Genomic DNA, 26,454 nt, shown 5'->3' with positions numbered 1-26,454 from the left:
GCAATAAATATGACAAAGTTGATGACGTCACCCTGGTTACGCTGCAAGAAGTGATGACGCGATTTCAGAATCAAAGTGCGTGTGAGACGTCTTCCTCCGAAGTAGGTAAAGGCAGGTATATCTCGCAACTCAGACGAAGTTATCCCATGGCATACCCCATGCTAGATTTTTCAATCTCATCCGATCTGTCTGGTACCTTTACTTGACATTTCGCGGTGTATTCGTCCGCGCGTTAACGTCTTGAAATTGATAATCTGCATTATAAATATGCTTTTTTGTCGTTAAAATTATTATTTTGATGTTGTTAGAAATCTGATGTTGAAGATGAAATATAATCTACACTGTGAAATACATTGTCCTTGTAAGGACGGGCTACATTTTTACGCGGAAGCATTCAAATGTAACTGAAGTAGTGTAGAGGCAATTTTCATTTGAAGCCCCAGACGGGATACTTGTAGTCTTTAGCAAAAATGAATAGGTTTTTTTCGAACTCAAAGGTGCGAGAAAAAATTCAATCACCTGTTACTGAGCAAGATCGGGTCATCTCAGTCTCGGATTATGTAACATTCCAACCTCGGCTTGCGCCTCGGTTGGGGTTGTTTGTGTTACAGAATCTTAGCCTTAGACTGCGATAACCCGATCTCGCTCAGTTACAGGTAATAGATTTTATCAATCGTTCCCCTATAAGCAAAAACAGGAATACACAAGTGAAGTGTGGGAGAATAACTATAGAGATAAGACATAAACTGAATGAATAATATGAATTAAAATGTAGTAGTGTAAAAGTAAGTCTATTTCATACTAGTTACCGCCTTTTATGTTCACCTCCTTGAAATTCCCCTTGTTACTGTGAAACAGGGATGGGATTGGGGCAGAGGCGTGACAACAAACACGTTCCTGGTTTCCATTCATTTACTAGATCATTCTGGACATCAGACATGGTGGATGAATTAACACCCTACAAGAACACAATGACACAGGTATAAGAACATACAGTAGACACCACCTTGTTACTAAAACATTACACGGTACCTATTACAAGGCATCATATCATTATCTATATAATTACATTTATTATTTATTATATTTCATACTTATGATTTATTTCACAATATCGTTACTGATTTCATTGACTTAATATAACAATGCTCATGGACAAAATAGACTTTATAACCTATTTAACTGGTTAATATATTACACAATACTAAGGCCAATAACACATATCATTTGTAATATACATTATTTATGTTATATATATCTGTAATGAACTTACTCTATCAATGTGACAAGGGTTCCAATATCATGATAATCCAGTATATAAAAATAACTAACCGCAGGCGAATCTGAACAAATAACCAATGACTCTTTACAGTACTTGCAAGAACAATCAAAAGCTGTTACATAATAGTATATAATTGATTTAGTCTGATATATTTACATTATCGTTAAATTAGAAATAGAAAGAAGTTATTTCGAATTTCCAAATATTCACAGAACATATAGCCTGAACATAATTAAGTACATCAATAAAGTACACTATAGTTACTCAAAATATCTCATACTAATTTGGAGAGTTAATACAATTTGTTTTATAGTCAGCTATTACATGAAAAAGAGTATCTCAAACATACATTTTCTTTATGATCAACCCCTCCAACATGTCTGCCAGAACTGGTTTTTCACTCAGGCGAATTGCATGGGCAGGTAAGAAAGGTCACCTGACCAACATGTGAGTATGGGGTTACGGGTCTCAAACAGGTCACAGGTTACAGAACAAAACATAAAAAAGCACATGGCACTGAACAACTGACACATTGACAATGACACTAAATAAATCTAGATACTAAACACACAATACATGTACACCTGAACAAACAAGACATAATTACATATTAAACTCCACTAATACTATTTCATTCATCCACCTTTCTTAAAACATTCTAGTTTAATTAATAACACTTTCCATGATACTTGGACAGGCTATCCCTGCCACATACACTCCCTCAAGAATGAATGACGTCCCGGTATTCAACTGGATACTGTAATAGAAAACATAGGCATTAGTGATTACATATATGATAAATTCATCCAGGGTTGCTCGACAGAACATCTTATAGACAATTGGTAATTCTGTCCAATGTTGTTGTACTAATCACTCTACCACTACTAATCAACCTCTCCAGAAATGCTGCCTTCTGCTTCCATTCTGGCTCAACGATTTGCTGGGCCATGGCATACTCATTGGATCTTATCCACTCTGGAGGCTGGCGATTCCTTCTTGGCCTTGCAGCCACTTCTGGAGTGTCTAATATTTCCGAGGAATCTAGGTTAGTTTCCCCATTACTGGCCTGACCGTCATCAGCTAACCCAGATTCCTCCTCCTCGACAACATCCTCAGGGTCGTCACCACAAGGCTGTTGTGAGGGTTGATGTTCCGGTACCGGTTCATGTCCTATCTCCTCCATCGCCCCTGAAGACCTCTCCCCTGAGAGAGGATCCTGAACGGGAGGGATTACTTTCACTCTGCTATATTCCTCATCCTCATCGTTTAATCAGAAACATGGTTAATCAACTTCTGTGGTAGTCTCCTCTACTGTCTCAGATGTCTGTCTTTTTCTTGGTCTGGGTCTCAGTTTGGGTTTGGGTCTTTCCTTAGGTGTGTGTATCGGGAGATATCCTATGAGAAGCAAATGATTCCTATGCAGTGTCCTCTGACGAACATCAGCTTCACTCTCTACCACAAACACGGGGATATCCATGTGTGGCTGCGAGATGACTTGGTAACTCCCATTCTCCTACCTATCGGAGATCTTGTGTTTCCCATCAAATGCTAGTTTGCGTACAAGTACTCGATCCCATTTCTCAATGGATACTCCTCTAGTTTTAGGTAAAAAGAATCCCTTTGACGACTTTGTGTCTTACGCGAAGCTGCTACAGCTGCCTCATAAGACAACTTAAGGCTTTTCATTCAGGTCCTTCACATATTTAGTCATGGGAACACGGTCACTAGCTTCATCTCTTTCTAGGTCAAAATCCACATATATGGGCAACCGTGGGCCCCTCCCAAACATGAGGAAGTATGGTGTATATCTGGTATTCTCATGTTTGGTGCAATTGTATGCATGGACCAGAGGTGCCACATAGGTCTTTCAGTCCTTTTTCTTATCAGTCTCCATGGTGCCTACCATATCCAATAACGTCCTGTTAAACCGCTCTGTCATACCGTTGCCCATTGGATGATATGGGGACGTTCTTGATTTTTCTATCCCTGATATCCCACATAACTCAGTCAGACATTGCCTACGAAATTCACACCCTGGTCAGAATGATGTCTCCTTGAAAATCCGTAGTGGACCATGTAATTTCTGAAGAGAACATCAGCAGTAGTTTTCGCTGTTTGGTTCTTTGTGGGAAACGCCTTGGCACATCGGGAGAAATGATCCGTGATAACCAAGATGTGCTGGTACCCTCCAACTGATGTCTCCAATGTCAAATAGTCCATGCATACCAGTTCCATAGGTTGTCGTGATGTTATACTGACCATGGGAGCTCTGTTCACTGGGTTTTTCCCCGTAAACATATCGGACAACCCTTAACCCACTCTTCTATGTGGGTAAGCATGTTCGGCCAGTAGAACCTATCCCTGATAAGGTTGACGGTTCAATCTCTTTCACGATGTCCAACGTCCGTGTGGAGCTCCTGGAGTACCCGCTGTATGTATTCACTGGCAGGGACAAGTTGTCTTCGCTGCTTTCCCTCCACAGTCGTTACCCGGTGCAACACTCCTCGATGGAACTCAAGGTTGACAAAGTTCTTTGATAAAGCTGCGTTGTCTGGTGTATGCGGGATATCCTTCCACTTCGGTTTTACTCCACTCTTTATTATGGCCATCCAAGGGGCAAAACATAATCCTGTTCCTGCCGCTTTCGCCAATCTCGAAAGTCAAACTCCAATATGTCATGCATTCCTGCCACAACTGTAACACAATTATAGCCTCCCAGTCGGGAACCGTCGGCACTGTCCGTGAACGAAATCGTATTTTCTCGTTAACGGAGAGTGCCGACGCCGACGGTTCCCAATTGATTTCCTTCCTATATTTTTACACCACAGATTTGTTCCTTTATCGATTAACTTCCTTTACTAGGGATTAACTCCGTTTACTATCCTCTTGAGGACAAACGTTACCAGTAAACTGGTATCTTATATTAACCATTTCATTTAAGTTGCAGAACTTTCATGCTGGTTGCCGGCAATCTATTTGTGCATAAAGACAGGACTGTCGTCACAATATGTTTAGCCTGCACTGACATGCGCGCGAGATGCTTCAAACTGTCGCTACAATCCCGCAGATAAAGAGATGGGCAAAGCGCCGCCGGGTTTGATCTGTAAACACTTTGTTCATTTCCGGTGCTTCCCCATGCGTGAAAGCCTTCTTGGAAATTAAGACCGCATACGGTCTTCAAATAAATGATAGTAAACCCTACGGTATCTGTAATTATTACATTTACTAGTGAAATATCATGAATTCTTCATTTGATAAAAACATATCATAATGCAGTGAAGATATACGAAATATTTTATCTTCACATGTGAAGACGTCACTCTTAGTATGGTCCAATCTAAACGGTACAATCTGTTCTTTGCGTAGATTTTCAGTTTCAAGTTTAGATGAAGCGACGGCAGATTAAGTGTTTGAGTGTTCCACCTATGCAGCATACATTATTGATTTTACATAACTGCACTATTGATATCAAATTTTGTCTGGAAATCTTCCAGGTAATAGCAGCAAACGGCAAAATTGCAGTAAAACCCATTCAAAATGGCGCTCTTTATTGTTGTCAAACTGGACGTCATAAGCACTTGGTGTCAAACAACACGCTACACATTCCCCCGCTTTTCTGATGTAGCAGTGACTTGAGAAAAAAAATAAGAAATAAAAAAAATCATGGTTTTGCTGTTCAATACGAATGATTCATTTCACTTGCATAAAACAAAGTTGTGATAACAACCAAAAATCCAGCGTTGTGGTAAAATGTGTCTTCGTAACAGTCTTGAGAAGTAATAATAACTATTATTCAAGGGGGAGGCGGCTACGATTGACGATTTAACCCAGAAGACGGTTGATATTTTATCCAGAGGTACATTGTCAATAGAAATATTTGAAACAATCGCTACTTCTCTTTCTCAGAAGACGACGTTATCACCTAATCGTCGAGATCTAAACGTGCGTTTAAAAATGTACATTTGCGTGCTGTGTGACAAATATTGAGTGACGATAGTGCTAAATGCAAAATTAATGCCATAAACAATTTATGAAATTATTATAATTAAATAAATTCAAGTATGAAGGATCCGTTCCCTCAAGGTTGTTGGACTGTCAGTAAGTCATTTTCATAAAAAAAGATTTGGTGTCCAGCAGCTTTGCTGCATTTTCTTGTTATTAGATAGAAATAAAAAAATTAACAGAATAAAATGCAAAAACTCTGGATTATTTTATAAAGCTCATCGTATATGTGATTTAATTATTTATATTAAAAAGGTCATTTATATTTCAGGCACTTCTCCCGTTCTTAAAAACAGCGGCGAAGACAACGGAGGGTGTTGGATTATCATGGCGGAAGTCTGCAGTTGTGAATATCTCAAGTCGACTGGCGTCCATAGAAACCAATGATGAATATTTATTGGGCCGATATCCGTATAAAACGTCAAAGGTAATTGATACTGTGGTGTAAGCACACGTTCTCAATTTCTGTGCTGATATTTATATTTTTTAACCCTTTACTTATCTTACAGTACACATACTCAATTTCTGTGTTGATGGCTATAATTTAACATTTCATTATCTTACAATACACATACTCAATTTCTGTGCTGATGGCTATATTTATAAACCTTCTCTGTTTTACAGCACACGTAATCAATTCCTTTGCTGATGGCTAAATGTTTACATTGCATTACCTTACAGCACACGAAATCAATTCCTCTGCTAATGGCTATATCTATAACCTTTCATTATTTTACAGCACACGTTATCATTTTCTGTGTTGAAATCTAAATGTATAACCCATCATTTATAACTTTATGTGAGCTATTTCCATCCGTCGTCGTCCGAATTTGTTCGTTGTCGACGTAGGCGGCGCGTAAAAAAATGAACATTTTTGACTTCTTCTCAAAAACCGCCCGACCAATTTCAATGTAATTTTGCAGGACGGTTCAATAGTCAAAGACAAATAAAAATAAAAATGGATCCAAACCTCAGGGGCCTGAGAGGCGGGACCAAAAGGAGTCAGATTGTCAAAAAAATCAACAATCTTCTTCTTCAGACCCAGATATGCTGGATAAAATACCATTTATGGGTTGAAAAGTCTTAGCAACACTGACTCACCCTCACAATCTGAAGGGGTAAAAATCGCCAATATTTCAACAATCCTATTCTCCAGACCCAGATTTGCTGAAATCAAATTATATTCAGTGATGAAAAGATATGTATGTGCTTTATCAAAATAGTGAATTTTGTTACTCACATGTTAACCCCCCTCCCCCCGTTAACAACGTTTAAGTATATTTTGCTTCCTTTCGGTGGAAAATAATTTCAAACTTCATTTGAATTATCATCCTTTGATGGCAGTGGGATGATATGAAAATGTGTACCTGACTCACCCCCGGGGTCTTAGGAGCGGGGCAGAGATGTTAGAATCAAATCCTCTTATTGAATGGGAATAACATGAGGAGCTTGTTTATTGTTTGTTTTTGTACAACAACAAATTACATATTTTTACATCTCAAGTTACCGTCAAGTCTCGTCGGCCTCTTTTGCTATATTAAATATATATTATGCATAATGTGTATTCTATACATTTTATCGACGACTATCTGTGAGTTTAGAATCTAGAATAGTTTGAACATGTTGTAAAGCAGTTAAGCAACTATAAAAAAAATCAAAGAAGTGTTCTTACCTTTCGTTCTGATCCTCCAAAAATCCAACATAGCAACCTTAGCCTTTCAGTTGCATTTCATTTTTATTTTTCCTTTAAAACTGTTGTAGTCATTAACTCTGTATCAATGTAATTCATGTGAGCGTTATGGGCTATTCGCAAATTTCTAAGACCTTAAAGTGTCCTTAAAATCCTTGATTCTGACAGTACAGACAGGCAAACCGCAGACGTACAACCCATTAACGATCAGCAAGTGCACGAGTCCTCAAGGTGAACAAGACGTTTAGCGTAACTCAAGTCATCGGCACTCTTAAATGTTTCGCACTAAATGGATGTTACGGTGTCAGTATCACATACATTTGTCAGCACTTTTTATCATTGCGTGCAGTAAATAAATGTTTACGTTGTCAGCATATTTCTGTACATTTCCTTAATTCGTTTGTCTAATTGTTGTATTACATAATGAGGTGGTTGACCATGCCGCGATGATGTGCACATTCCTCGAGGTTGGCTGTAGTATTGTGACTGGAATTATTTTCCTGACACGATTCACACGAAATACTAGTTTGAGAATAATGTATATGTGTTGTAAGTTTGTTACCTTATGACAGATTTTTATTGGCCCTTTTCCTGTTTTACGGTTTTATAGACATGTTTTGGGGAACAAAAATTGGAAATCTTTGACAGTGATTTCCATGACCTTTCATACCACAGATAAAACTAATATGGAGAAAATGACCTATGGTGTAGTAAAATGGTTGCTTTGTTTGACTTCCTGAATTGGCAAATGAGATGTTAAGTAGGTGATTCTTTTGAGGAGTACATGGTTGACAGGAGCACACATAATGTTACACTTAAGGATCCCCGGTCCACTGCCGAACCACATAATGTTACACTTAAGGATCCCCGGTCCACTGCCGAAAAAAATGCAAACATGTATAAGAAACTTTTTGTTATGTAAGTCATGTTGGTGGGAATTTTTCCCAGAAAAGCTTTATCGCTTTGATAAAGCTTTTCTGGGGAAAAAACCCCTACTAACATGACTTACATAACAAAAAGTTAAGTCATGAAAGAAAACGTTTTTTGTCGGCGGTACGAGGTTCCAGTCTAAAGATCCGTTGTATTTTCAAATTGAATATGAAATTATTTTATTCTGGTCATTGTGTATAAAGTTATAGTTAATACGATAAAGTAATATTTTATTTCATTTTAATTTACAGGCCGCTCTGAACATGGTGTCTAAAAACCTGAGCGTTGATCTCCGGGAGGACGGAGTCTTGGCTGTCAGTCTGTCCCCAGGGTCAGTTCGTACTGACATGGGTGTGGCCTCGGCGCCTCTCCTCCCTCACCAGAGTGTAGAGATGATGTTACATGTCTTAGCTGGACTAAATGATCAGGACAGTGGTACATTTCTTAATTTTACAGGGGACCTTATTCCATGGTAACTCTTGTGTAGTTTAACTGTCAGAACAGTTTTGAAAATTTCAAGAGATCGAATATATTTGGAAAGGTGCACATGCAAATATAATTTATTGCTGTTCAATGCACGACACAACTTAAAAAGTATTTATTTAACAGATTGAAAAAACGACAAAAAACACATATAAAGTGTTGTGTAAAAGTAGGATGAAATACAAATAAAAGAAGCAGGTAATATAAGCTATACGTAGTTCGGAAGTAAATTGGTACAGAATCGAAACAATAAACATGGTCAGTTGACCAATGTTTGTTGGAAACCATACACAGTACCGGACCATTACACTAGATTGCCGTCTCAAAATCGAGATTGAAAAACAATAGAGGATACTGAAGTACTAACAAAGCCATAATGCTAACTCTAAATCGATAAAACTAAGACGCAATATAAACTTAAAAAACATTTACATGCCTTGATGGAAAGCCTTGAAATAGAAACAGGATAATAAGACCAGATTTTTAAAAGGATAAGCGTCGTCTGCTTCAACTAAGACGACGACAAGACACATACATGAGCATAATCAGAATCATCGACCTTCATATTACAAACAAAATGGAATATTTCCATAAGAGATCATCATAGTGACCAAAAGACTTTTCTATACTCTTTTTATCATCATCGTCTTTAGAAACCATGTTTTGTAAGTTTTGTCCGTCAGCAGTCGAAATCTATCACGGAAATCATGGTATTCAGATCACGCTCTTAAGTAAGTAGGAATTGTAGGGATGTTGCTATCAAGAAAAGGAAAGCTTACGATCGGAAAATCATATATTGCAGGAATGATATAGTACTTGGAGCAAGCTCCTGAATACCGAATCAACTGCGACCTATAAAAAAAAAATGGGGAAGTAGGGACATTGATATCAAGAAAGAACACAGTGAAATCGTACAGCTCAGTAGTGGGCTGTCCCTGTTGGTCATGTTGTAAGTCAGATCGAGAAAAAAACGTCTTTAGTGTCCTTGATTTCAAGCTCTGGAAGGTTTATGCGATCGACGTGGTCGATCAGGGTTTTTGTTATTGAAAAACTGCATATCGTCGATATATTTGAATGTAAAATTGAATGACTTTGCTAGATATTTTTTTTTTTTTTTGCTTCCAGTCATGATTGGCTCATCAATGAATTCAGTCTCATATATAAAAATTATATCGGCCAGAAGAAGGGCACACTTTACTCCCATAGGAAGCTTACAGTCTGCTGGAAAACCTTGCCACCAAACTCAACAAAGACATTATCACACAGGAACTCAATCATTCTCTGAATTTAATCCTCAAATAAACAATATCATCCGGTTTATATGTGCTACAATAACATCGAATGACTTTGTTCTTCGTTATCTCATATTTTTATATATAATTACGAAGGTCTGATATAACCAGTTTACTGGTGAAATGTCTAAGAATATCAAAATACTTGTTAGAGGTACTTTTTAATATTATCCTCCTATCACAGAATATATGTTTTTTAATAAGTAATTTTTAATAACATATTCTCTTGTCAATTTTTATGACTGAAGTATTAAATTTGACATCTGTTCCAAAACCACAGATGCGTCACGAAAAAAGGCACATATCTTGAATTCTTCGTGCACAAATAGGTGTGAGGGCGCGGATTGGTTTTGACGTGCGCAAAGTTATAAGTTATATCGAGAAATTGATAGCAGGATTTGCATTAAATTTGATACCCAAAATTACGTTTCCTTTCTTTCATTTATATTTAAGACGTCTCGTTATGATACCTTTACTCAGTAGTCTAATGTAAAGGCATGTTTCTGACATTCCTGACATTAAGTTATATTAACTACTTGATAATGTTATACACCATGGTCGTCGTCACTAATATCCTCCTCCTCCTCCTCATCATCATCATCATCAGCAGCAGCAGCAGCAGCAGCATCAACAACAACAACATTGTCAACGACAACATAATATATACACTTCGAGGTATTTCAACGTTATTTTAATAATTCCATTCTGCATGATATGCTCATAATTGTATCATTCGCAAATTATGTATTAATAACTGATATAACTACATCCAGCATAGTATAGTACATGGATAACCTTTTTTTGTCTCGTACTTCTACTGTAAAGCTTCATATATACATATATGCCTAGCTTACGAAGGTCTGTTATATTGTCAACATGTAAAAGTTGCGCAATGTTATTCATATATAGCTTTTGTCGAGTAAAAGTCTTTATCACATGCCTATGCAATATTACGATAGTAATACATCATTTTGTCAGGTGTGTTTTCTGTCTGCTTGTATCCCACATGTGCGATACAAGATCCTGTATCACCACAGTAGCTGGAACTACTTTTTAGGGGAATTCCCTCTACTGACACCGCTAAAAATATATCTCAGAATTATCAAAAAAAAAAAAAAAATTATACAAAGAAAGTATTAAATAAAAATAAAAGAAATACATTATCATAAAAAAACATTTTTTTAAATAAAACACATGTTTCTTATAAAAAAAATCCTGGCATTGCGTCGACCTGTGTGCCGATGGAAAACGACAAAAAGAGGAAATACATAAAATGTGCATTTAGTCATATCAGATAAAATTCCTAATTACCAAGGGTTAAGTCATGTGATAAAAGCAAAACCACACATATGTGTTGTTTGGCCTATTTATTTGCTTGAATCTCTAAAATCATGGCAATTTTAAATATATAAATAAAATGATACCCTTCTTCTTTACCTGAGTTACAATTGTTATCGTTTTCTCAATAAATTATTGCATCCTAGTTACGTGCTGACAAACGTGATTCAGATAAAAAGAATTGATATTTCATAGACATATATTTTATCAAATAGTACTGCAAGGAAAAGTGATTTTACTAAATTCTTATACAGGATACTGTTGGTTGAGGATAAAAAAAGTCGTCGCTTTATTAGTTACGAAAAACGGTTTATGTTTTTCAGTTTAGTGCTGTGTCCATACATTTCCGAAGTTCAGAGAAAATAAAATTTGCATAACAGTATCCCCGATTAATGATCCCTGCTCACTGCTCTGTAGTATTTTCTGTATCCATTAACCTCCCCTTAACCTCCGCGTGTATATACGTCCACTGACCAGATAGTTCACTCGGTTAGACATCCTCGATTTCCAGGTGTTACGCTCACTGAGTCGAGAAAACAAGTTTGATCCTTTGATGTACATCAAAATAATATCGCGGTCGCGTAACGGTAAAACTTTTGAAGTCAGGCGTCGCTGCTCTGTAATCTTCCAAGGACAAGTATCAACCTAGTAATTGGTCAGGGTTTCAACCTGACACCAATCAAATAGCTAGCCGCGGGCCTTCAATTTTGCTTTGACATATTCCAGAGGTGCAGAGATCGAAAGTTAGCGTTACCCCTGGATATCGAGTGGTCACGTGACCGGACAGGATGTACTATTAACCCCTTTCGGCAAAAGTCACCCAGCGCTCCATTCAATCTATTTTGAAATACGAGCACTAAAACCAAAAGCGGAGGTGTAAAATGCATAAAGACTACCAATTGTTGTCAGCAAGTGTCAATTTGCGGCCGGTTATTTATTTATAAAGAAAGAGCATTTCTTTTGGAGAAGTGTCACCTCATATTGCGTGACCATAAGGTTGTCTGAAACGGGTGATATTGAAATTGTTATTGTGTATACTGATGTATCCAGTGCGCCAGGCCCGAATTATATGTATTAGATGTATAAGGAGTCCTAATGTCCTGACTTTAATTTCTTTTTGACATTTATCATTTTAATTATTAACTATACTGTCAGTCCTAATACTTACATTTATCACTTTAATTATTAACTATACAGTCAGCCATAATACTTACATTTATCATTTTAGTTATTAACTAAACTGTCAGTCCTAATACTTTCATTTATCACTCTAATTATTAACTATACAGTCAGCCCTAATACTTACATTTATCATTTTAATTATTAACTATACTGTCAGTCCTAATACTTACATTTATCACTTTAATTATTACCTATACTGTCAGTGTTACGCTCACTGAGTCGAGAAAACTAGTTTGATCCTTTGATGTACATCAAAATAATACCGCGGTCGCGTAACGGTAAAACTTACTGGTTTTAAGTCGGGCGTCGCTGCTCTGTAATCTTCAAAGGACAAGTATCAACCTAGTAATTGGTCAGGGTTTTCAACCTGACACCAATCAAATAGCTAGCCGCAGGCCTTCAATTTTGCTTTGACATATTCCAGAGGTGCAGAGAGCGAAAATTAGCGTTACCCCTGGATATCGAGGATGTCGGATAGAGAGCGATAGTAAAGCAATCTGAATTCCAGGGTTCGAATCCGTGTAAAGCTCTGATTAATTTTACACTACGAACACTGTTGTAGATAATATCTTATTTAGTTCATCTTTATCACCTCTCATACATGTCCCGCAAGTTACGGTTTTCTTTTCGGAAATGATTCATCAGAGGTATAGTCATAGCCGAAAAATATAGTTTCCAGTACTTCGTTACAGTTTTTGGCAATGGTTCCGGGATCCCGAAAGCAATGAGCTATATTAATATGTATGTCCATTATTTTTAACCAGTATTTAATCAATCTATAATTCATGATACATTCTACGGGTACCGTCCAAATTAAAAATCCATCACTGCATCACACTCAGTCGTCTTACATTTTAGAACACTCTTGCAGAGATGTCCATTTTCGATATCGAAATCTTTTGAAGATTCCCAATCTTCGTATACCTTATTCATTGTACTACAAACGTAAGTGTCCAGTAGATGAAGCGATGTAGCAATGAAGACTTAAAATATAGAAAAATTAAAAACTAAGGCGACATAAACGTACGACTTTGGACAGCAATCTACCTCTGTATAAAATTAAATATGTTATCAAGTTAAAATTTCACGAACAAATTTATGAAATCGTGTTAATTTTCCAATTCATTATTGTCATAGATCCAGGTTTCATTATTTTTAACACAATCCCCATTTCTGAAATATCTAGGGGGTTCTCTGAGTTCATTGTTATTTTCCATTTTGTAAACAAAAAGGCTATCCAAAGGAATCTGCAAGCCCTTAGCGGATTCTTAAAAAATAACCAAATCGTCTGTGTGTACATGAATAGAAATCGATATAATGAGTTAATGTACATTTTGTTCACCAAAACCCTAATCTGTTGCATCGGTTTTAACAAAGGAAATATCAAATCATGAACAAAGAGTGAAAACAGAAATGGTGATTAACATTCCCCTTGTATTAATCCCACATTATTATAAAAGGAACCTCATACCACTGCCATACTGTAAATAAGTACGAAAAATAATTTTGATAAAATAAACAATATATAATCAACAGTAGTGTTAAGAGTGTGAAAATTGAGTCGGTATAGACGGAGATTCGAACCCTGGACTTCTGATTGTAATACTCTCGCTTTAACTGAGTGAGCTACCTGGTCAACGGATGTACCTGACCCAACTTTTTCTACAGATAATATCCAAACAAAAGTTAATGGGAGGTTATTGTAAATAGGAAAAACCACGGTGCATACTTTAACAGCTTGTCCCATAAATTATCTACAAAGTCAAACGACAAACAGGAATATACAAAGCATCATTACAATGTGCCTATACGTGTTGACGTTTGGCTTAAAAGTCCTCAGTCGTAAAAACTCAAAATCGACAGAACTAAGTCAAGATATGGACAAAGGAAATATTTATATGGAGACCATTGACAGATACAAGGATGATAAGAACAAGTGTCCCGGAAGGGTAAGCGTCTTCTGCTTCATAGATGACACCCGCAATGTAAATCTAAGTCGAATTCAATAAATGTTTAACAAATAATTCATAATAGTGACAATGGTTAATGATTTAGTCTTTATTTGCTGTACCCTTTATCCCCATTTGTGCAATTAAATTAATATGTTAAAATTAAAATTAGAAAAGAAAAAGAAAAAAATCAAATAGAATGCTTACCACACACGTCTTCGTATGTTAATTTTTTGAAACATTAGACGGATAGGAACGTTATTGTTATGTATCATGAATGTGTAATTGTTTAGTGAGTGACAGATATAATTACTACAAGGTTGTAATAGGTCATTTTAACGTCCTGTTTTGACAAATGTGTATTAGCTTAACATAACACTTCAGTACTGTTAGGCTGATTCGTGTGTACTTATGCTTGACATTAGTGTCACTATTAACTTTTATGTAATATTGTTTATTTGGCTCTTATATAATGTGTATGGGGAAATTTTCCTCCGTAATTGGGACAAACTTATCATTACAGTGAACATTTGTAAACAACATAATATACATAGTAAATAAATGTGAAGGGCGAATTTAAAATTTGGCGAAAAAGGATTTTTTAGTTGAAGGGCGAAAATTCGACAAGACGAATATTGCTTGGTATACAGTATAATGTAAACCAGAAACAAAATACACGAAGCCACTTAGAGAAATGTTTAATGAAACAAAAATACTAACGTTTGTTTTTAATTCTTAAAATATTTAAATATTTTAAAGATATTATAAATAATCCTTAATGTAATAAAATTCTTTTTAAAGATTCCTCCTTCCCCCTTCGACCGAAACGGAGGCATGCATCTCCCCAAACTAAATTTTTGTTATTGAATTTGACAAATTGTATTGAAAGCTTATTTCATTTCCAATTTGTTATCTCTTATTTTCTGTTGCTTTTGAACTTGTTATGTTTTCAAAAACATAGGTACGGGGTAAGACGTTGTTAAATTAGTCACTCAAGATTTTTAATGAGTATTGCATCCGTTCAATAGTATAAATGAAATAAAAATGAAAAATAGTAAATGTATCCTATCGGAGGATGGTTGAAATTAAAAGTCTATTATTAATACCGATGAAGAACAAAAAAAGCAACGCTTTGTATAGAAACCGACAGAAATTAAATTACGTAAATTTCATTAATCATAAGCTAGCGAAATGCATTTTTGCAACCCTAGTTCTTGACGGGCGCTGACGTCATATTAACCTCCATGGGTTTCATTTATCAAGGTGATGTTTGTTTTATTTTGTTTTTAACTTTCATATGCAGCCAACACTAGCACATTACCTACACATCGTGTGGTCACGTGACCGGACAGGATGTACTATTAACCCCTTTCGGCAAAAGTCACCCAGCGTTCCATTCAATCTTTTTTTGAAATATGAGCCCTAAAACCAAAAGCGGAGGTGGAAAATGCATAAAGACTACCAATTGTTGTCAGCAAGGGTCAATTTACGGCCGGTTATTTATTTTATAATGGAAGAGCATTACTTTTGGAGAAGTGCCACCTCATATTGCGTGACCATAAGGTTGTCTGAAACGGGCGATATTGAAATTGTTATTGTGTATACTGATGTATCCAGTGCGCCAGGCCCGAATTATATGTATTAGATGTATAAGGAGTCCTAATGTCCTGACTTTAATTTCTTTTTGACATTTATCATTTTAATCATTAACTTTACTGTCAGTCCTAATACTTACATTTATCATTTTAATTATTAACTATACTGTCAGTCCTAATACTTACACACTGAAATTGTAGTTGATTCATTTTCTTTGGCTGCTTCATTTTAGATTGTGATTCCCAACTGACTTTCAAAATTCTTTTAATTTTCTTACCATTGTCATTGAATCGTCAGATGCAACATAATAATTAGGAATCAATAACATTTATCAGTTGGAAACTGGTTTTGTTTTCTTGGCATGATCATAGCCTCGATGAATCATTCTGAAAAGAAAACCATGCCTTGTAGGATTTTAAGAAAATAATAAAGATGAAATAAAAAAAGATGATCAAAAACAAAAAGTGTAATGCTGTCACATTAACCGACTGAGCTATCGTGTCAACGGAAGTTTTTGGTCATAAATAGGGACGAAAACGTGGCGTAACGATTTTAAAGCAATCATAAAAAATAATCTATTTTACTAGTGTAATGCCATACTTTATTGTTCAGTCGACATATTAAGTAACATGTAATTGTATTCACGCAGTTTTGAAAACAATTTAAAGCAGAAAAAATGACAGAAAAATATTTAAAAGGTGCTTAATTAAGTATTAAACTGACAATATTATTAAATGCCCAGTAGTTGTGATTCAAACGGACATAATCTGTAATAAAATGGTTAAATAACCTCAACAAATGACGATTAAAAGTGTTATTATGTCTGGTCTGGAGTAAGCTAGGTGCCCTATGGCAAACTAATTCCTGTGCGAGGATACATGATCCGAACAAAATACTTTCACGTGTACAGTAAATTCCTGTTACTCGCAATGTGCTTTATTTTTGTTTAAAGAAATGAGAGCACAATTGCTGTGATTTATTAGGTTTGCATTTCTAGTCAATATTATATGACTCCAGCACTTACTCTTTGAATGAAACGCATGTGTGACTGCACCAATTCAAATTGGACTAAACTACTTGTGAAACAAAGCGGAGGGTGGACAATAAGCCTTAATCATATGAATTTCAAAACTTGGATGATTATTATTTAATTTGTGGTACACTTCTGTTCCTTTTCAATGAATTTGACCAGAAACATTAATGCTACACTTAACAATAGCAGATTATTTGCCGATAATCAGCAGGACACTATGGTAAACGATACATCTTCCCAGGCATATATTGATGGACACTGGCAGGTTTTCGTTTCGTTTTCCTAGTTCACGATATATCAGAAGTAATAATTATTCATTTGGTACCCAACACATTACACATTACAATACCAATGTTATTATAATAAAACAAACACAAGCAAAATATGAAAAAAATAGTCAACACCATGACGTCATCGAAAAGTGTACATTGTGCTACAATGCACCTTTTTTATGAACACACTTATGGACAGCGGACGGGCACAGCATCCACCACCGTGCTAGACAGATTTAAATTTTCGAATTCTTTAATTAGAAAATCAAAATTAAATTCAAATGAAAAGTAGAGCTTTGTAAACCAAGTATTGTAGAAAAGTATAACCATTATCGCTATTTCATAATAGTAAAACAAAATATCACTATACTTTTTATTGTAGAATGCTATTGACATTTATTGCAAAATAATATCAACATTACTTGTAGAAAAATAACAATATTTTCAACATTAATTTTGGAAAAGAAATTATTTTATAATAGAAAATCCTATAAAACATTTGAATAGTGTCATCAATTATTGTAGAAGAATGCCACTATTTCCCGTAGAAAAAGTTAAATAATATTATCAGTATCAATAGCAGAAATGCTCAACAATTTATACAAAAAGTATCACCTTGAATAAATGTAAAATAAATTATATATTTCAATTTTGATACTTGTGCATGCTAATTACCTTCAACATATATAACTAAGAATAACCTTTTTTTCAATTGTTATTTGTGTGCATTCCTCTCAGTCATTATATTCATTCTTTGGTTTACATACATAGTGAGCTGTTTTAAGTTGGCATAATCTCCATTTGTACTGTTTCGGTAACATTCAAGCAGACAGCGTTTCCTTGTAACCATTCAATCCTCACTTAAATATTTTCACCTGCAAAATATAAGCAAACGAAACACATTATTCGAAACACACACAATTTCTTTTAAAAGCACATTAGTTCAGATGCAGTTTTAAGTTTTATGAATGTGTAATTATGTAATGCAGCTATCACTGACAGTGTTATATAGTTATCGGTCGGATTATCAAGTAGGGCCGCGAGTGTTAAGGTGTTTGACGTGGGGCAGACGACAGGTACTAGACGCAGGTCTGTGTTTTTTCTCCGGTAACTCCGGATTTCCTCCACCACCACCAAACCCTGACACGTCCTTAAAATGACCATAGCTGTTAAAATGGCATTAAAATCAAACAAACCAAACGGTAAAATCAAGTTATCCGACAAGTGAATAGTAAACTGATAATAGACGTATTATATCTGTCTCGCTAGGTCAGATAACCTTTTGAAGATAACGTCTTTATTATAAAAGGAGACTCAGTTAGTTATTTATGACGACTAGCTATAAAGTTATCATGATAAATATGCAAGACCACACACTTGTGTTTTTCTAACGAATCAGAAAGTACGAGTTTATTGCGCGGACGAATATACGAGTGCGCACAGTGCACGAGTGAATATATACGTCCGCGCAATAAATGAGTGCTTTCTGATTCGTTAGAAAAACATAAGTGTGTGGTCTTGCTTTTATCACATTCCTTCCGTATTTGGTAGAGATCGATACAAAGATTTTATAAACTTTGATATTTTTTGCAAATTCTGGGAACTTTTCAGTTCGTCATGACAAGGGGATTCCCATAAAAAGTAGTTCCGGCTAGTATGGTGATACAACATCTTGTATCACACATGTGTGATCCAAACCGAAAGAAAACATCAACAGAAAATTGTTTTATTACTATTGTAAGATTACATAGGTATGTGATAAATGTCTATCACTTAGTTTCTAAAGATAACAAAATAAATAGCAACAGTCCCTCCATGTCAAAGCTTTCGGGCTTAGCTCTTGATCAGGAAATAAATGGTCCTATATTTCGGGTTTAGACCTTCATCGGAGATTGAATGGTCCTAATGTCACGTCCATATTTGAATAGAGTGACTGTTGCTATTTATCAAAATAAGTTTACTTTAAAATCTTCGTTAATCTACTTATCTAAAACGATCTGCTTAATTATCATGATAACTCGATATAGCACGATAGTTATGGGAACAATTATTGAGTTGATTTATAAAACCTGGTAACAAGAAGATTGAACCAGACTCTACAAATGTATTCCTTTGCTAACATTATGTCGTATAAACATGCATGAATTGGATACTCCTACTACACGTGCGCGCACCTGCTAAAACATTCGTGGGTTAATTTCTAATTATTTTCATGTCTTATCACTTTTTTTTCGTAACAAGTTTGTCAATAATGTATGTAAAAGTGTATGTGATACCCGAATTAGCTGCGAGATGAATTTGCATTATTTTTCTTCTTCGTTACGCATTACGTAATTTTGACAGCAATATCTAATTGTGAAGATCTACTAGAGAAAATGACACTATTAAAATTTGTTTGTATAATTATTTTTTTCATTCATCCGCGGTATAACGACAGGTTCCAGAAGAATGGATGTTTTATATAAAAATTCTCTATACACCAACTGTAAATGAATTTGAAGTATCGTCTAAAATACTTAAACAAAAACCTTACTTTAACGACACTACAATAAACATATAAAAAAATGTATTCATCTTGCATACAAGTGATGAAATTGAAGGAAAAAAAACTCTTAATGTTCATTCTTACATAAAGTGATGTTTTAGAATAACATACTACATCTTAAATGGTGAACACTCGTTTACAAAGTATATACGTACTTTACATTCCTTGCAGCCAAAGCATTGTTTTTCTACACAGATGCCAGCCCTGTGCATGTCCTCACAGAGACATGAATCCCAATTCCCTCTTTTACAGCATTCAGAGGTATCCTCATCTGTGAGAATATTTTGAGCTCTTTTGGGCGAAGCGGCTGGAACATTAACATAACATCATATCGGTCATTCCGTGTGAAATTAGACAATACTTAATTCTTAGTAATATATTCGCAGGTAACGGGCACTGGAAACAAAATTATAATCGGAACTTCTGTCAATATGGCAAAAATACATCTTGTTACACCAATCTACATTTTAACTTTAAGTTACCGCGCTGCAGTCTATCGTAAACATTGGGGTATAAATTGAAGTCAAAAGGTTTCATAATATATTATTAGTATTTTGGTATAAAAATATTTAACATTCCAATATCTTATATTTATGTCAAGTATAACCGTGCAAAGGCTCTTCCCGACTGCTACTTATCGTACCAGGGGCAGGGCTGAAATAAGCGAATTCACGAGTTGTCACGAGTGCAGAATACAACAAATGGCGACCATATGTTCGACTGGCTCAGAGGTAATATTTACATAATTATATGTATTCGACAGGGCCAGAGGTAATGTTTACACATTAAATGTGCTTTCATCTTAATAAATTTAAATATATCACGCCACTAGGTATGCTTAACGACTTAATAATTCATTTATGAAGTGGTGTTTATAAAAACAAACTGATCATAATAGCAGAAGTAGCATGCCAAAACATTGACGAGTAATGTCGTCGTGCAAAAGGAGTCCATTAGGGCATGCACGACATTATGTAAATCATCAATTTCTTTAGAACAAGTTTCATGAACGAAATTTCATACTCTCTTGTAGGCCTAGTAGAGGCAGCCACGGGGAATTATATAAATATATTTATTTAAGGATTACACGGCCTAGTAGAGGCAGCCACGGGGTATTATATAAATATATTTATTTAAGGATTTATGTGTTTGTAACCGGTTTGCGTTTTAAACCGGCATGAATATTGAAAAATGCTGATTCATCCTTATATTTACATCCTATTTTTTAGCTGTTATTTACTTAAACAACGATATTCATTTACATTTTCGATATTGAAGTGTCTGTGTTGTCAGTGAAAACGAGATTCCTAGAAAAGTCTAATGTCGCAAAACAGTTTGCTTCTATTGGTTGTCCCATGTTAATCGAGGCAGGAAGAGACTTTAAAATGACGCTGGTCCAATCGCTTTCATAGCCCTATGAACGCATTTTCTTATGGTCAGGCTTATAGCGGCAAATGCAGTGTAAATATAGGTAAAAGTAAACAAACCGGATACTTTGCAAACATTTTAAGTTCAAAATAATGTCATGAGTGTTCAAATGATCTTTTTTAGTTTAATAACTAATCAAATCAATACATCAGATATTATTGAAAGAAATTTAAAGAGAACATATTAATGAATTTCTAAAAGCGGGTCTTAACGCGGAGAATTACGAACATCTCTTATGAGTTTGAATTTGCAAACTACATATGTTTGATGAGTTCAGATTAACTAGGCATTGTGCTTTGTAATTGATATTTATTTACTATCAGATGCTTTACTCTTAGAAGATATCTTTATATGAGCATATCTAACATGCTCCATTTCTTTTTCCGTATATTCTATAGACGCATTTAATGCAAGTACAATCAATGTACCGGTAATCATTATTAAGACAATCGCAATTTAAAGACGACCGCATTATGTTTACTTTAATTATGACGTCATAATTATAATATTCAAATCGCCTGAAGAACCCCAAGATAGGCAAAAGTACTAGAGGGATATAGTATCCAGTGTTTTAATTATATAGGTACATGTTGTACATGTGGATGGAATCGTGGTACCTCTAGAAAACCAAAGTTGCACCAGATTACTCGTCTGAACTATATTAGAGCCATGCTACCAAAGGAAATTAAACCGTTTTTAACATAGCTCAATCACTACATAAACAAAGACTATTTGTCAAACAACAATGATTATCATATATGTGTTCTGCGATATGAAGGTCTATGTTTTAATTGTGCTCATCAGTGTCCCTTGTGGTTTTGCTGTCAATCCCAGCGTTACCGTTGTGAGGTCGTGCCATTACCTGGATTTAACCTAGATCTACATAGCAGGTGTCATCGATACAGCAAAAGCCGCTTACCCTTCCAGGACATATGGACTTTATTCTTCTTGTGATTGTTCAATGGTTTCCATGTAAATCTTTTCTTTGTTCATATTTTGTCCTAATGTTTTTTATAGATATTGAGATAGAATTATGGTTCTGTTGACACTTAAAGTATTCTCTCTATTTTTGTAATGAAATAAAATATATCTATTTATATTGTTCTTTTTCTTACTAATCAAATACATTTCAAATATAACATTGAGCATAAAATCAAAAATCCTGACACTTGAATGCAACCGAAAAATGTCTGGGTCTTTCCGTCATTGGTTTAGTCTCATCAGGGAACAATCATGTCGTGATATCTAATTCAAGTTTTGACGGATTTTCCTGAATTGTTTCCTATTCACATTTGTCGCCTGACAGAAATGTCCCTGCACATTTTTCTATTTAGCCGTATGAAAAAAAGTTTAATAGAAATCATAAATCGTATCAACCCAAAAAACACCATAAAATAGAATGCTTTTTATACCTTCAACGTGAATATAAGAATTGAAACTTATATTTTCATAATTTATCAAGGTTTTTGTATTATACACAGCTGCTTATGAACAAATTTTCCAGAACATCCGACTGTCCTTTATGGAATTAATGTTCACGCAGCTGGACTTCATATCATCATACATATAAAAGTGTGCATTTCAATCTTACATGTTATACATCAACAATGACATAATTAGAATTAACTGTCCCTAAAAAGTTAATTACTCATGTTGAAACGTGATACTCTTTAGAAATAATACTTCTAATAAGTCAACTGTAATTTTTTTGTATTCTAATATCTGCATGACGTCTAGAAACTTTTAACTTTCTTTTAGGCGAAAAGCAAATGTCCCCCGGTTTCCCTGCCGACCCTAAAACATTTCATCAGTTTCTTGCATCCAAAATTAATTAATTTACCATGCAGAGCTCGTAGTCATTCATTATATGTCTGTTTTCCATTCTGGAAGCCTGACACTATTCTTGACAGCTTAATAGTCATTGTGATGTGCCATTACCTGGATTTAACCTAGATCTACATAGCAGGTGTCATCGATACAGCAAAAGCCGCTTACCCTTCCAGGACATATGGACTTTATTCTTCTTGTGATTGTTCAATGGTTTCCATGTAAATCTTTTCTTTGTTCATATTTTGTCCTAATGTTTTTTATAGATATTGAGATAGAATTATGGTTCTGTTGACACTTAAAGTATTCTCTCTATTTTTGTAATGAAATAAAATATATCTATTTATATTGTTCTTTTTCTTACTAATCAAATACATTTCAAATATAACATTGAGCATAAAATCAAAAATCCTGACACTTGAATGCAACCGAAAAATGTCTGGGTCTTTCCGTCATTGGTTTAGTCTCATCAGGGAACAATCATGTCGTGATATCTAATTCAAGTTTTGACGGATTTTCCTGAATTGTTTCCTATTCACATTTGTCGCCTGACAGAAATGTCCCTGCACATTTTTCTATTTAGCCGTATGAAAAAAAGTTTAATAGAAATCATAAATCGTATCAACCCAAAAAACACCATAAAATAGAATGCTTTTTATACCTTCAACGTGAATATAAGAATTGAAACTTATATTTTCATAATTTATCAAGGTTTTTGTATTATACACAGCTGCTTATGAACAAATTTTCCAGAACATCCGACTGTCCTTTATGGAATTAATGTTCACGCAGCTGGACTTCATATCATCATACATATAAAAGTGTGCATTTCAATCTTACATGTTATACATCAACAATGACATAATTAGAATTAACTGTCCCTAAAAAGTTAATTACTCATGTTGAAACGTGATACTCTTTAGAAATAATACTTCTAATAAGTCAACTGTATTTGTTTTGTATTCTAATATCTGCATGACGTCTAGAAACTTTTAACTAGTCATTATGATGTGTGTTGGAGAAAGCTTTGTAAAATTTGACATAATGCATGCTATTTATACGTGATAATAAAAACATATAACTGAAATGAAATTATTTGCCTACCGACCTACCCATTTTTTTCTTGCATTTTACCTGTATTTTTGTTTTCGTTTTGGCATATGTATGTTGTGCAAATCAAATTTTATCTTTTTCTTTATAAGCTTACCGGGGAGGTAACGGGAAAAGCTTAGTTATGACATAATTCTACTGTGTTTAATGACAAGAAACATGACCTTCATGTGTCAAATAAGTTTGTCGCAGTATAGATCACAGCTGTCAGTATAGCATCACAATGTGTTACATACGTATAAATATACAGGTATATATAACATTACGGAAAAAACGAGAACATTAGTTTATTAAAATTATATGCACCAAATGAAAATTACTCAAGCAGAATATGATTAACATACACATGACATTAAAATGTAGAACACCTTACTAGCACTTAAAAAAGCACAGTATCGCTTCAATAATTGGAACGGCGATACAATTACAATGTTTCCGCCCAACAGAATCCCATAGTTAGGAATACAGGCTAATCTTAATGTTATGTCAAATACAAGCAAATCTTAATGTTATGTCAAATACAGGCAAATCTTAATGTTATGTCAAATACAAGAGGATCTTTTGTCACGAATTGGTTATGATATTTTTTTTATTGTTAACACGGAAAAAAATGTGTTCCTACTGCAAAAAAACCCAACAGAAACTATACACAGTAATGTTCGCTCCAGGAAGAAATAAATAAATCGGTTTGTTTTGTAAGTATTTTGCGATACAACAGTAACAACTGGACTGTTTTATCGTAATTCTATCCATCCGTTCTCAAAATCCAGGAAGGATATATAATGGTTTTCCACTGAATACGAAATGTAGTTTACGGATATGGCAAAATACTGATATTTGTGATATATTCTGAAATAGAGGTGAAATGTATCAAGTAATAAGCGGAAAAAAAACATTTAATTTTCTTTTTGTCACATTTCAAAGTAAAATCTCTTGTATTAAACTAGAGGAAACCAAAAACATAATCCCTTTGCACCGTATTATGACGACACGTTTGACAACATCATAACAGCTGAAATGTGTGCGATGAAAGATAATGATATTGTATAATATTATTCCAAAATGATATGAATGTATGAAACATAAAAAGTATTCTAATAACTAGTGTACTGTTTACTAAGTATGTCCTTTAGAACAACAAAAATGTTTCCAATTATAATTTGGACAAAGTTCTGGCTTCGACCCTGAGTAATGGTAGCACTGAGTTGCCTTACTTGTTCCCTTTAGGTCAAACTCAAACCGTTGAGTAAGTTTGTGAAATAAGTGATATTGTATGGGGTCTTCTGGTAAAAATGGTAAAGGGATGTTGTTATTTCATTGAATGTTCTTGTGTTATTTTATGAGTGAGTAACTTGCATTAAATGGAAAAAAAAAGTGAAACCCAAAGTTAACTAAATCGACCCTGGTTGACAGTGAGATTTGGACAGTGACAGAGTTCAGTCTTGTTACAAACTGGTGCCGTGACCAGTTCAGTTACAAACTGGAGCCGTGACCATATACATTTATTCATGTGAAAAGTACTTCACGTGTACATCAGATTAAGTTGTACAATAAACATCTCCTTTACATGTTTATTTTATTCAAGTGCAAATTTTAATGAACTTCTAATGTAAATGTCATTCCCGTGTATATTTATTCTGAAGTGCAAATAGGCTTCTTGTGTAAATATTCATTAAAGAAAATGTTTTTGATTTCACGTGTATGCCAGCCTAACTTGTAAATATAATTCAGATGTTAGTGTAAATAAACTTGCATATATTTTACATGTAAGTATACTTCAGGAATAAATATACTTCACTTAAAATGTAAATTAAAAATTCTGCACGTTTAAATCTTCTCAAATATTATAAACTCTACTTTACTTTAAATGTTCGTTAACTTCACGTAAATTTCTACCTTGCATGCAAACGTGCATAATCATTTCACAACTACATCTTCTTTACAGTTGTAACGGTGCATGTACATGTGTCTGGACTTCACGTGTAAATGTTAATGCACTTCACGTGTACAACTACTTTGCAAATAAACGAATTCATGTGTAAATGTACTTCACGTGTTTACGCATATGTACATTTCACTATACAAAATACGAGAATCTTTATTTAGTGTCGAATATGGATAACAAGAATGTAAGTTCCTAGGAGCTCCAAAAATACACGTATACATTACATGTATATGCACATAACGTGAACGTATACTTCAAGTGTACAAATATACTTATAATATAGTTAACGTGAAAATCTGAAGGCAATACCAATACAGTATACACACGATCGTATATACTATTTGTAGTTACTTACCGGTAGTAATACACACAATCACTAGTATCAGGTAAAGTCTGGTCATCCTTAAAAGTTATAAATAAATACAATTGTTGGTGAAAGAATCCCCTTCAGTCACGCCTAGCATACACAGACTGTTTAAGACGCCACGTTTTCACCATTGTGATTGATTCAGACAATTTACATGATGCCAAGACGAGCGTGTACCACAGC

At 34.8% G+C, this 26,454-nt stretch overlaps 1 protein-coding gene and 1 long non-coding RNA gene across 2 annotated transcripts in view; one reads left to right on the top strand and one right to left on the bottom strand.

Moving 5' to 3' along the window:
• LOC110462206 (C-factor-like) overlaps positions 1 to 17,648 on the top strand; it is a 26,287-nt gene extending 8,639 nt beyond the window's left edge. Inside the window, exons 4-5 of the mRNA XM_021516059.1 lie at positions 5,556 to 5,711; positions 8,156 to 17,648. Of these exons, the coding sequence (XP_021371734.1) occupies positions 5,556 to 5,711; positions 8,156 to 8,380 (381 nt within the window). The 3' untranslated portion in view covers positions 8,381 to 17,648. The remainder of the gene's footprint in view (positions 1 to 5,555; positions 5,712 to 8,155) is intronic.
• Positions 16,329 to 26,454, bottom strand: LOC110462207. Its single transcript, XR_002464251.1, has 3 exons — positions 26,260 to 26,454; positions 19,750 to 19,901; positions 16,329 to 17,924 (listed from the first exon to the last, which is right to left on the bottom strand). It is a non-coding gene; the product is annotated as an uncharacterized LOC110462207 (long non-coding RNA).

The sequence above is a fragment of the Mizuhopecten yessoensis genome, unplaced genomic scaffold, assembly GCF_002113885.1.
Source record: "Mizuhopecten yessoensis strain PY_sf001 unplaced genomic scaffold, ASM211388v2 scaffold10759, whole genome shotgun sequence".
NCBI lineage: Eukaryota > Metazoa > Mollusca > Bivalvia > Pectinida > Pectinidae > Mizuhopecten > Mizuhopecten yessoensis.
The sequence above is the reverse complement of the archived record's forward strand: the minus strand, read 5'-3'. Positions and strand labels throughout refer to the sequence as shown.